The 12010-nt window shown below is 53.7% G+C and overlaps 2 protein-coding genes across 8 annotated transcripts in view; one reads left to right on the top strand and one right to left on the bottom strand.

Moving 5' to 3' along the window:
• The window catches only part of TVP23A (trans-golgi network vesicle protein 23 homolog A), a 38928-nt gene extending 27037 nt beyond the window's left edge, over positions 1–11891 (top strand). Inside the window, exons 1-7 of one of the 4 annotated variants that reach the window (XM_045283931.1) lie at positions 3055–3120; positions 5891–6035; positions 7716–7805; positions 7992–8120; positions 9616–9744; positions 10079–10138; positions 10973–11891. In XM_045283931.1, coding sequence (XP_045139866.1) covers positions 3107–3120; positions 5891–6035; positions 7716–7805; positions 7992–8120; positions 9616–9744; positions 10079–10138 — 567 coding nt within the window. In that variant the 5' untranslated portion in view covers positions 3055–3106 and the 3' untranslated portion in view covers positions 10973–11891. Of the gene's footprint in view, positions 1–3054; positions 3121–5890; positions 6036–7715; positions 7806–7991; positions 8121–8490; positions 8723–9615; positions 9745–10078; positions 10139–10972 lie in introns of those variants that run through there. The other 3 variants (XM_045283925.1, XM_045283917.1, XM_045283929.1) reach the window with 3 other exon arrangements.
• NUBP1 (nucleotide binding protein 1) overlaps positions 10772–12010 on the bottom strand; it is a 16183-nt gene continuing 14944 nt past the window's right edge. For 3 of the 4 annotated variants that reach the window (XM_045283895.1, XM_045283907.1, XM_045283909.1), the window contains 2 exons: positions 11468–11551; positions 10772–11030 (listed from right to left, as the gene is read on the bottom strand). In XM_045283895.1, coding sequence (XP_045139830.1) covers positions 10969–11030; positions 11468–11551 — 146 coding nt within the window. In that variant the 3' untranslated portion in view covers positions 10772–10968. The remainder of the gene's footprint in view (positions 11031–11467; positions 11552–12010) is intronic. The other variant, XM_045283902.1, reaches the window with a different exon arrangement.

Genomic DNA, 12010 nt, shown 5'->3' with positions numbered 1-12010 from the left:
TTTCTTTCTTTCTTTTTTTTTTTTTTAAGGATCTTGAAGTGTTCATACAAGAAGTGACTGGTCTTAAGCGTCTAGTCCAAGGACTTCTGAGCCATGTGCACACGTGGTTCAGGTTCAGAGTGTGACTGGTATCCACAGAGAGAACATGGGCCTGACTTCTAGCGCCCCGCCCCTGGGGGGGAGGGGAGGGGCCCAGTCAGGCCGCCCCCACCTGCAGCTCTGTGGAGCAAATGAGGGGTGGGGGGCAGGTCTCTGCAGTTGGCTTTATTTTGAGTGGAGGGAAGTTCACCTCCAACTCTCCCCACATGCCTGCACCATTGGGCTCACTGGCCACCAAGGGCCAGCTGGGGCCTGAATCCCAATAAACAGACTTGATTTTCGCTGCCAGAAGTTGGCTTCCACTCCCATGGCCCCTAGAAGGCTGTGCCACCCGCAAGATGGGTTGAATGCTGAACCATTTTGGTCCACTGGGTGTTCATTGCTGGTTTCCATAAGTCGACAGATCGGACTTCTTCCTAACCCTCTTGCGACGAGTCCCTGAAAGATGTGCAGCATCATAGTAACCCCCAAGCCCCACCGGCAGCTGGAGATGCATTGGCCTGGAATCGAACCTGGATCTTCCACATGGAAGACAGTTCAAGCCTGGGCCTGGGCCCAACCTTGGATCTCCTGAGCCCTGGGTCAGGATTAACACCCCAACACCGCGCTCACTGCCATAGCATCAACTCTGACCCCTCACTGTGCACACATGCGGAGGGCTCGGGAGTACGTGTTTGATCGGGAGTCTGCCGCACTTCTGTCCAGACTGGGAGATGCCCAGACCTGGCCCACTGGATTCATAGATGTTATCGAGGCAGCTCGGACCCAGCGGGCCCCTGTGCACGGCAGTGAACACCGCTCAGTCCTGGGCACCCCTCAGACAGGCTGTTTGAACCCATCGCTGCAGCCACCACGTCACTCCATTTGGCCGAGGGGCTTCCTCTTTCCTGCTGGATGCACAAATAGCAAGGACTTCAAACAAAGCAAAACAAAAACCCTCAAAATTTCCCCCACCAGGACGGCACTTGATTTAAGTGTTTTCATTTCCCCCTTCAAAAGTCTGCACCTGCTCCACCTCCCGGCGGGGCACTCACCCTCTACCTGCCAGGGGGCGGGGCTTGCTGGCGGGCGCAGGGGCGTGACCTGTGTGGATGAAGCCGGTTCAGGTGAAAGCAGAGGGGTCGGGTCGGGCGATCCCCGCAGCGAGCGATGAAACCATGGGCCCCTCGGGAGTGAGGTGTAGAAAGTTGTGGTCTGAGGGGGAATTTACGGCGCGGCTTCTTGGGGGTGGAGCTGAGGGACTGTCCCCCACTGGGGCTGGTGGGGGCCGCGTGTGCTCTGAGCACTTTGTAGGGCCTCCTGTCTGCATTCGATCTGCCAACATTCCTGTGAAGTGACTAGTGTTGGCCTTCCTGCCGACAGAAGCGGAAACGGAGGCAACAAGAGCTTATGTAACAGGCTTATCACCACTGTACTGGTCCACCTCTGGAGGGGGCAACCTGGAAGCAGTCGTGCATGTGTGTGCAGGCATGGGCATGTGCCAGAGCGCTTGGGAGAGTTCTTGGAGACAACAGAGGCCCGGGGCAGGGAAGACAGAGCTTAACTATGGCCTCCTAGGCCCCCAAACCAGGGAACTGGTCTGAGGAGACATTTGTATCAGTTGGGGGCACAGGCTGGGCCAATTCTGGATGTGCACAGAATGGGGTGTGTGTGGAGAGAGAGGGTTCATCATACAGCCGATGTGTTTGGACCGGCTGTAGGCAGCCCCTGTAAGGAGCCCATCCACTTGCTTTGGGCTTTGTTTGTGTGATACTAATGCCTTCCATCCATGTCGGGGAAGTACCAACAGTCCGTGTGCTCAGCTGCTCACGGAAAGATTCAAGTCCTCCCAGGGGCATCTTGGAACAAAAACCTGACTATCTCCTTCCAACATAATCAGGTCTAGCTGACACCATGGGGATGCCAGGAGTTGGAATCAGCTCCCTTCAAAGCAATAAGAAGAAAAGGGAAAACAAGGAGGCTGGTAACCGGAACCCAGCTAAGGGGAGCCTTCCGGCAACTGGACACTTGTTTGCATTTGATTTCCGGAAATCCGCAGGAAACCAATGGAGTCGATCCCAACTCATCGCAATCTTACTGTCCCCGTGAGTTTCTGAGACTGTAGCTCTTTCCAGTAGAGAGCCCTGTCTTTCTCCGTGGTTTCAAACTGCTGAGCAGCCCAATGCGTAACCACTACACCACTAGGGTTCCTTAAATCTATTAGGAGGCCCCAAGTTACTAGTGATCCTAATTGAACAGATTACAAGGTTTGGCTGAACACAGACTCACCGATTCTAAAGTGCTAGGTGAGAGCCAAGATGCAAGAGCCCCGACGGTGCCATGGTGCCACGCTTGGCTGTGCCTTGAAACATCCGTGGGTGGCACTCACCAGCCACCCCAAGGGAGGAGGGTGGGCCGGTCTGCTTTGGTACAGACTGACGGCCTTGAAAACCCTCCGGGCAGTTGTACTCTCTTCTGTAGCCTGGCTATGAGTCAGAATCCACGTGACAGCACACAACGATACCCCGGACACCAAGGTTTCTAAAAGCTGGTCAGAACTTCCAGCTACTGGAAGAGGTGCAAAGTTGGATTAAGACAACGAGTTGAACGATTTTCAGTAAGATTTAAGGGGGGAAAAACACAGTATTCAAGATGTGTTAGGCCTGGTTGTCCAGAGACAAATCCAGGGACACTCATCTATGTCTATGAGAGACTTTTATAGCAAGAAGTAATTTCATGTATCAAGAAGCCAGCCCAGCCCAGTCCGCCTCAAGACCATAAGTCTGGTGCTTGTCCATAAGTCCGTCTTTAGACTCAGGTGGCCTCATGGCGGTGGCACAGAAAGGTGAGCCGAGAAGCAGGAGGATCACAGGGTGCTGGGTGCAGAGTCACATGGATCCAAAGCTGGTGGGAACATGGCCGGACACTGACAGCTCTCAGAGTCATCAGCAGAGTCCCAGCCAGCAGGAAGGAGAAGTGGCAGAGAGAGAGACGGTCTCTGTTCACCTGGCTCTTCAACCAAAGGCTTATGGCCTCCAGGAGGTGAGTCATCAGGCTTCAATTTGGTTGACAGGTTTGATTCCATCCACCCCTACCCAGGAGTGTATAGTTGACACAATCCCTAACTACTACACAAGGTAACCCTTGTTAAGAGTCCCAAGAGAGTCATCTTCTGGAACATTCCAGGTTTTGAAGTGTTTCTTGGTCCCGTCTAGTCCTTACTGCCGGGTGTGCTTCTCAGGCCAGCCTGTCCCCCAGGTGGCTCTCAGGACAGCCGTGTCTGAGGCACTGATGGGAACTGTCCTAGCAAATAGCTGCTGGTTTGGCAACCTTTTCTCCTTCCTCTGGGACAAAGAGGGGGCTTTAAACAGTGGCAGTCTCGGAAACTCACAGGGGCAGTTCTATGGTGCCCTATAGGGTCCCTACGCGTCAGCATCACCTGGATGGCGGTGGGTGTGGTTTGTGCTTGTTTTCCTTTCTCAGTAGCATCAGGAGTCAATGCTGAAAAGTCACCAGAAGTTGTGATATTGAATCTTCACCAAAGTTCCCATGAGCGTCAGAAAGCCCATCAATTTTATGAGTCTGTAGTTTGTGTAAAGGATCCTTGGTGGCACTGTCAGGTTGGCATCGGACTGCCAACTGCAAGGTCGACAGTTCAAATCCACCAGCCACTCTACAGGAAAAAGATGAGACTGTCTGCTCCTATAAAGATGTTCAAAGCCTCGAAAACACAAGCGAGGGCTGCTGAGAGGTGGAATTGACCCAGTGGCAGTGGTCTTGGGCTTTGGGGATTTACCATTTGTGGGGGAGTCCCTAGTGGTATAAATGGTTGATAAGCACAGCCTTGAACTGAAAAATAAAACTGGCCATTCGATTCCACCCAGAGGCCCCTTGGGAAAAAAACGGGCTGGCAATCTATTTTTGAAAAGGAGCCATGGAAAATGCCAACAGCTTCGGGGCTGCCATGAGTTGATGCCGCATGAGTTGATGCCGACTCAGTAGCTGGCTGGATTTTTGGTGATTATATTGGGTGTCCTAGGTTGTGTTCTCGAGAAACCAACCCAGTGATGTGTAGAGGAAGAGATGTATATCAAGGGATGTCTTACACAGTGGTCGAGCTAGGTTAAGTCCTGTCCAGGTCAAGTCGGGGTAGTCCGCTGGTGGTTCCTGGGATCAGCACCGGGCACAACAGGAGATTGAGGAAAGACCAAGAGGATGAAACAGACAGCAGGGGTCACAGGCTGGTGGATGCAGAGGTCCGAAGCGAGCCAAATGGATCCACCATCAGTAGGCCACTGACAATTCCTGGGACCAGCAGGCAGAGCAGCAGGAGACCCAAGAGTTGTCATCAGGCTTCCTGGCAATAGAGAAGTTGAGCTCTGCCCCTACCCTCACCCCGGAGTGTCTGGTTGGACATAACCCCTAACCAAGGCAGTCTGTTGACTCTACCGCGCTCCTTCTTTGGAAGGGCAAGCAGGCGCGCTCACCCACAGTTCTAGCCTCTCTCTTTCCCGTAGCCCCATCCTGCCTCGCATTTTGGAAAGTCCACACTATTTTGGAACTCTAAACCAGAGCTTCTAGGGACGAGATGAGGCTGCCTTCCTGTACAGAGCCATTCCATTCTGCTCTGTCCTACAGAGTCCACATGAGTTGAGCCCACTTGATGGCGGTAGGTGTGGTGGTGGCATCTAGAGATTGTAGGCTGGTGGCTTGTGGGACAATGTAAACCCAGCCTTTTTAAAACAAACACTTTTGGGATTTCTTGTGAAGATTATCAGGGATAGGGGTGTGCTCGCACCTCACCTGGCCCTGAAGGGGAGCTCTCCCCTGACTTCTCCTGCTCTCGACAGCAGGGGTGATCCTGGAGTGGTCATCCATGGTCCTAGCTGATGTTTCTCTCCCTGGGCTCTGTCGGGAATGGGGTTTGAAAGAAACACAGTGCCCCCCCCCCTGCCATTGGCCCTGTGTCCCATGCATGCATTTATTATCTGCTCTAGACAGATTGGTCTTGGTTTGCCCTCCCTTCTCGTCCCGATGAGCAGTGGGCTGAGGGATGCAGGGGTGGGGTGGGGGTGCGAGAGGCTGTCTTCCAGCTTGTTCTGTTCCCTCTGGCTGGCTGAGGGGCCCAAGGGTGAATGTCCACTCTCTGTGCTGCACCCTGCGGATGAGTTCCAGCTGTCCTGGGCGTGTTCTGTTCATTCCCTCCAGGACTTCAGCCCAGGGGGACAGCACAAGGGGACTGCTGACTTGCTAGGGGAATGGCCCAACCTTTATCTTTAGGGAACTGGTCCTTATCGTTACTGGGTGTCAGAAGCAGTGCACTGTCACGTCCCACTTCAAAGATGAGAGGATGGTATCATGTTTCATTTCAAAGGTGATTGTGTTCCCCAAGAGGGCAAGTGATATTTGGAATCAGATCAGTGGAAAGTACTGAATTCTTTGAGGGAGATGGAAAATGCGACGGGTGTGATGGAGACTCCCAAGCTAGGGGACTGCTGAATAAGGGCAGCAGGCTCCTCAACACTGCAGCCTGGTGGGGCTTTGGTGTGAAGTGCCCCAAAGAACAGTCCACTGTGCAGTGCAGAGTCTAGAATATTCCACTCCATGTGGTCAGCTGTCTGGAATATTCCACTGTGGGGTGCTCAGGAGTGTGGAACACTCTTCTCTTTGTGGGATGCTCAGGGTTCCAGAACAATCCACTTGCTCCAGGCTACTCAGAATTCTGGATCATCCCGCTCACTGCAGGCTGCTCAGTGGTCTGAGCACACAGGCTCCCGGGCTTGAGTGAATGGTCTTCCGGTCTGTCTCCTAGGCACCCCTTGGCCACCTTTTTCCACCTGTTCTTCCGAGTGAGTGCGATCCTCACCTACCTGTGCTGTGACTGGTTCAGCAGCAGCTTCGTGGGCTGCTTTGTCACCGTGCTGCTGCTCCTGTCCTTGGACTTCTGGTCAGTGAAGGTAAGGCCCCCGTCCCATCCCCGGTGCCTGGCTCTGCCCCAGAGGGGTGAGGGGTTTTAGGAGGGAAACTTTGGTTCAACCAGCCGATACATATTTAAGAACTTCCAGCAAGTGCCTACTAAAATTGGTCTGAAAAGTACACTGTTGAGTGTTTACTAAATGGCTTTTTGGTATCCACTGCATGGTTGCAAATACATCTCCTAGAGAGCTTTGGGTAAAACTTACACATACAACGCACCATGTATAAACACAATGCATGATATGTGGATTTTGTCCATGCACATGTATGATCCACGCTTTCCTGCCTGCAGATTCAAGACTCAACAAATCTTGGATGGAAAAAATTAAGGGGTGGGGGTGGGGGAAAGCAACTATGTGATCCGAGCCCTCACAGGCTAAAATGGATGGTACAGTGCCAGGCATAGTGTCTACCTTGCATTCAGTGCTGTAAGTAATCTAGAGATGGCTGAAATCACAAGTTTCCAAACCTATTTGGCCTATCATCCCCTCTTCAGAAAAAAAAAATTAAGTTTCCCCACCCCCAGCAATTAAAAACTTTTCTGTGACAGCCCATAATTCAGAACAAAGTGTTGGTATCTGCTTTTTCAGCTCCCCTGGCCCCCCTCCCCGATCGTTCCGGTCCCCCCACAAATCCTGGGTGGTCTCACCCACTTTGGGAAACCATGCCTGAGAGGATGTGAACTAAGTTATATGCAAGGAAACCTCAGAGATGTTAACCATTTTATAGCGGGGACTTGAGTGTGTGCTTGTGGGTTTGGTTATCTCCAGGGGGGTCCTGAAAATAATCTCCTGCAGATACTGCGGGACACTGGACCGGGATGTGTGTGTATAATACTGCGGGACACTGGACCGGGATGTGTGTGTATAATACTGCGGGACACTGGGCAGGGATGTGTGTGTATAATACTGCGGGACACTGGACAGGGATGTGTGTATAATACTGAGGGACACTGGACAGGGATGTGTGTGTATAATACTGCGGGACACTGGACAGGGGTGTGTGTGTATAATACTGCGGGACACTGGACAGGGGTGTGTGTGTATAATACTGCGGGACACTGGACAGGGGTGTGTGTGTATAATACACACATCCACAGAGACAAGGAGGCTTCAGAAAGTTCAAGGCCAAGTAGAACAAGGGATCATGGAAATTCTCCATGAACTTTTATCATGGTATATTACCTATCCATCCATCCCTGGGTGACTCAGACAGTTTAGTGCTTGATTACAAACAGAAAGGTTGGCCATCAAACCTACCCAAAGCACCTTGAAAGATGGGCCTGGTGATCTGCTTCCAGAAGGTCACACACAGCCTTGAAAACCCCTGGAATGCGCTCCCCTCAGACACATCAGGGGCTGCTGTGAGTCTGTGCCCACTCGGAGGCCCCTGGTTGATGGATGTCTATAAATAAATCAGGGGAACGCTGCCCCTTTTAAGATGCACATTATCTCCATGAAGTATTGGAGGTGTGCATAATTCAAACTCAGAAGTCTTGGAGACAGACACTGAGAGTGCCCTGTTCACGCCCCGTCTTCCTACTTGCGCCCCAAGCTCCTGAGGAAGGGATGAGTTCCCGCTGGCCCATCATTCTGGCACGCTTCAGTGTCGCAGGGGGCACCTGTGGTCCCTCACTGTCCGTTCCTGTGTCTTCTCCTCAGAATGTAACCGGGAGAGTCTTGGCGGGCCTTCGGTGGTGGAACCAGATTGACGAAGACGGGAAGAGCCACTGGATATTTGAAGCCAGAAAGGTATTCTCCATGAAGTCGGGACAGTTGGGACAGGTGGTGCACGCTGTCCGGCCGGCGGCCCCTGCAGTGGTGCAGCGTCTGATTCGGGCCCTGCGCACACGGCGCTGGGGTGCTCCGTGGAGACTGTGCACACCGGGCACACGCATCAGAGCCATTCTCTGAGAACGGGGTCATGTCCCCCCGCAGGTCCCGGCCAGCAACATGGCGGCCACCGAAGCTGAAGCCCGCATCTTCTGGCTTGGCCTCATCATTTGCCCCATGATTTGGATCGTGTTCTTCTTCAGCACCTTGTTTTCCTTGAAGCTAAAGTGGCTGGTAAGATGATACCCACACCCACACTTTATTGTGGTCCTTGAGAACACCCAGTAGACACCAGTTCGGTCACCACTACAACACAGTGACACTGGCTTTGCCCCCTTGCCTGTGTGCGTTGTCCCACTCCATGCCTGCCAGCCCACAGCACTCTGAATTTACGGACTCTTCCCTTCCCGGTCACTGCTGTCCATTCGATCCCATAGTGACGTGGAAAGGGCTCAAGGCAGACATAGTTTGTAAGCTAAATTAATGTTTGGTTTTAAGAAGACTTTGGGGGATATTTTTGGTTTAAGGTCTAAAGATTATTTTAGGGCAATCGTTTCAGAAGTTCTCCCAGCTTCCATGAGCCATAACGTCTGTGTTCCATTAGGAATTTGAAATTCTGCTCAGCAGCCCCCTTCCCCCCACTACCCTTTTGCTGAGGATTCTCCTGTCGTGTTCCAGATCAAAAGGCGACCATGGTTCTGACAGCGCTTTGCTGCCTCCCAGGTTTGCGCTGAGTCAGAACTGACACTGGGGCAGTGAGCTTTTTCGTTCGATAGCTTATGAAACCAGCAGTGGTGAAAATGGGGTTTTCAGTTGTTGGTTTAGTTGCCGTCAAGTACCTATTTGAGATAAAATTCACATACCATGTGATTAACCCATTTAGTGTCCAATTCTATGGCTTTTCGTCTGCTCAGAGGGGTACAGACACTATAACAACTTTAGAGTATTCCTATCACCATTAGCGATCACCCCCATCCTCCCTTCCCTGAAGCCCCAGCCAGCTGGCTGTCTGCTATGCTACTTTCTGTCTCGGGATTTGCTCCTTCTGGACATTTCCTGTCAGTGGGTCCAGACAGGCGTGTGACCCTGTGACTGGCTTCCTGCCTCAGGGCCGTGCTTCTGTGCTGTGTCCATGTTGTGCTCCACGCCTTCCTTCCCCCCTTCCCATGGCTGAGTGACGAGATGGTTGTCTATCCAGCTTCCATTCATGGACGTTTGGGAGGGTGCCCTCTCTTGCCTCTTTTTGTAATTAAGTGAGGGTTCCCATCACCTTTGCTGCTGGAAAGGAGCCGTGGGCACCCTGCACGGGGTGGGGACATCTGCCTGAGCAGGAAGAAGAGGCCTGAAGGCTTCTCTTGGAGGCGTGCCACTGCCCCGCCAGGCTGGCACGCTGAAGGTGGGCACACAGTATCTGGACACAAACTAAGGCCCCCGGGGTATACTGAGAAGTATGGGCTCCGCCGTCCAGTCTAGACTGGACCAGGTGTCCACTCTGTAAGCCTGGACGACTTCAGTTTCCCTGGGCCCGTTTCCTCCCCGTAGAGTGGGATAATGGTGCTGGCTGTGAGTGGACACCAAGGACCAAGGTAGGGGGCCCCTCAAGGGAGTGTCTGTCCATGGCCGGTGAGGCAGGCAGTCGCCAGCAGGTGTTGGCTAGGGCCACATCTGCTTGGCTCAGGAGGGGCGTTCCAGCACCTGAAGCGTCACACTGCTGCTTTGTTTGCACCAGGCCCTTGTGATCGCTGGGATTTCTCTCCAAGCAGCTAACCTGTACGGCTACATCCTCTGTAAGATGGGCGGCGATGGTGACATCAGCAGGGTCACATCCAGCTTCCTGCCCCAGACCGTGTTCCAGACGGTGAGTGACTGGGCCACCCCAGACCCACCAGATAAGGCCTGCTGGCAACTGCAGGCTCGGTTTCCACCCCCAGGCTGTGCTTGTGAGGTTGAACAGATTTTAAAACGACTGGCTTAAGAAGGGGGGGAAACCCACAAGATTTGGGGTTGATTTTACCCGCGCCCTTAACAAGTTATTTCTAGACGTTAGGAATGAGATTGAATGGCATGGCTTTAGACTCTGGCACACAGCGACCAGCTTGGCCCTGAGGACGTGCAGGGCTGCTCAGGCCCTGACGCAGCACAGGGCGCTGCTGCCTGTCGGCATGGGCACGTGGGTGACTCTTCCCTTGCAGGCCTGCCCTGATGACTTCCAGAAGCCGGGCCTCGAGGGGCTGGAGATCCACCAGCACTAGGTGAGGAGGGCTCTTGGGATATACAGGGGCAGTGGTCTGGGGTGACGGGAGTCTCAGCCAGGTCAGGGACTAGGCACCGGGTCATCCCAGGCTCCACAGCCTACTCTTGGGCCGGGAAGGTCGGGCCAACCTTCTTCATAGTGCATTGTGCAAACTGGACGGAGGGAGGGCCAGGCAGAAAGGAGGGGATGAGGCCTGGTGGGGAGGCGGAGGGAAAGAGCAGGGGATGTCTCAGCCTTCCACTTCTGTGCCCGGAGAGGGGGGGGCAGCAGGTCCTCTCCTCACAGAGGGCCTCAGTACAGCTCTACACATTACGGGCACAGGGCATTACCAGAAGGACTGCCCAGCTGTTACTGTGGGTGTTGAGGGCTTCTCCCGAGTTACTCTGACACCACAAAACTGCACCTTGGGCTCTGGCCTCGGAGCCATTTTTAACCTTGGCTGCATGAGTCCCTGTGCTGCTTGATAACGCGGCTGTGTGCTGTGCTGTCATGAGTCGCACCCAGGCCCCCAGTTCTCTCTCTCGGGCTTCTCTTCAGAGACGGGCGGCTTCCATAGATGGCTCCGTCCTGGTCCTGGAGAAACCACAGCCCTGGGACCCAGTGTGTGTCCTGGGAAGGAAGTCCCGAGATGCAGAGGGGAAGGAGATGTTTTTTATTTGGAAATCAGCACACTTGTCAGGAAGGCTCTTTGCATATGCACAGAATTAGACACGGAGCGTCCCTGGGAAGGGACTGGGCCCCGCCGCTGTGCCCATGCGCACGGCACGCTCCACGTGCTGCTGACTGGGCCCTGGCTGAGCGTTTCTGGCCTGTCCTTGCCGCTTCCGCTCAGGACGTGCTGCGCTGCTCCTCCTCGTGGGAAGGGTGTCGGTGACAAAACGCTCGGACTCCTGGGAAAAGGCGACAAGCACAGATGCATGGCAGCTCTTCACCCGAGTCCCAGCTGACAGCACATCCCGACACGGGCACTCCGGGGTAGCTTACCCTCGGCATTGAGCTGCCCAGCCACGCAGCCAGTGCTCACCCTCATTGCCGGCATCCTGCCCAGCAATGGACGCCCATGAGTGCCCAGGGCAGGGTCAGACAACATGCGGCTTTCTGCCACAGCTTCATGGAGGCGGAGGTCTCCCACTGTACACCTTGCTGAGGAGAGTCACACCTCACGCCACCCTGGCCCCACCCCACTACTGCCCCCACCTGCGGTGGCGCAGCGGGGTCCACTGTCATCCTAAAAGGAAGGTAGTTCCTCCCCGCCCACCCACTGTGCCCAGTGTCACCTCCTGGCCCTGCAGGCTCTGGAGGCTACAAGACGCACTTAGACTCTTACTTTGGATTATACTTCTGTAGGCTAATGTGGCTGGCGAATCTGGGGCGTCAGTCAAAAAAGACTGTCCTTTGTCACAACTCTTTCCTTAAAGAAACAAATCACAGAATGTTATAGCAATGAGGACCGTGAAGCTTACTCTGGTGAAGCAACCCCTTCCGCTGCCCGTCCGCTCAGCAGGGACCCTGCGCTTGCGCTCAGCTGCCTCGCACCCGCTCCCTGCTCTGGGCGGTCTCTGAGTCATCTGGGTGGTGTGAGGCCAATGAGGTTCCAGGGCCCGTGAAGAAATGGCTCAGTAGCTCCCGGGTGGGGCCAGGAACCTGTGTTTCAAAGGATCACTGAATTCTTTTTAATAAAAAGATAATGTGTGTGGTATCAAAGTATAGGATACAAAAGGAACGATCATAAAATCACTTTTCTAAAAGGGTACAAGTGTTTGGACATTTTTCCAGAAATAAAATCTATATTCAAACATGGCATGCATGTGCATGCACACACGCAAACTTAAAATCAAAAGGGAGCTTACGGACCAGGTGGCTCTGCCCA

The sequence above is a fragment of the Echinops telfairi genome, unplaced genomic scaffold (genome assembly GCF_000313985.2).
Source record: "Echinops telfairi isolate 266 unplaced genomic scaffold, ASM31398v2 ScPeMD7_5;HRSCAF=22, whole genome shotgun sequence".
Lineage (NCBI taxonomy): Eukaryota > Metazoa > Chordata > Mammalia > Afrosoricida > Tenrecidae > Echinops > Echinops telfairi.
The sequence above is the reverse complement of the archived record's forward strand: the minus strand, read 5'-3'. Positions and strand labels throughout refer to the sequence as shown.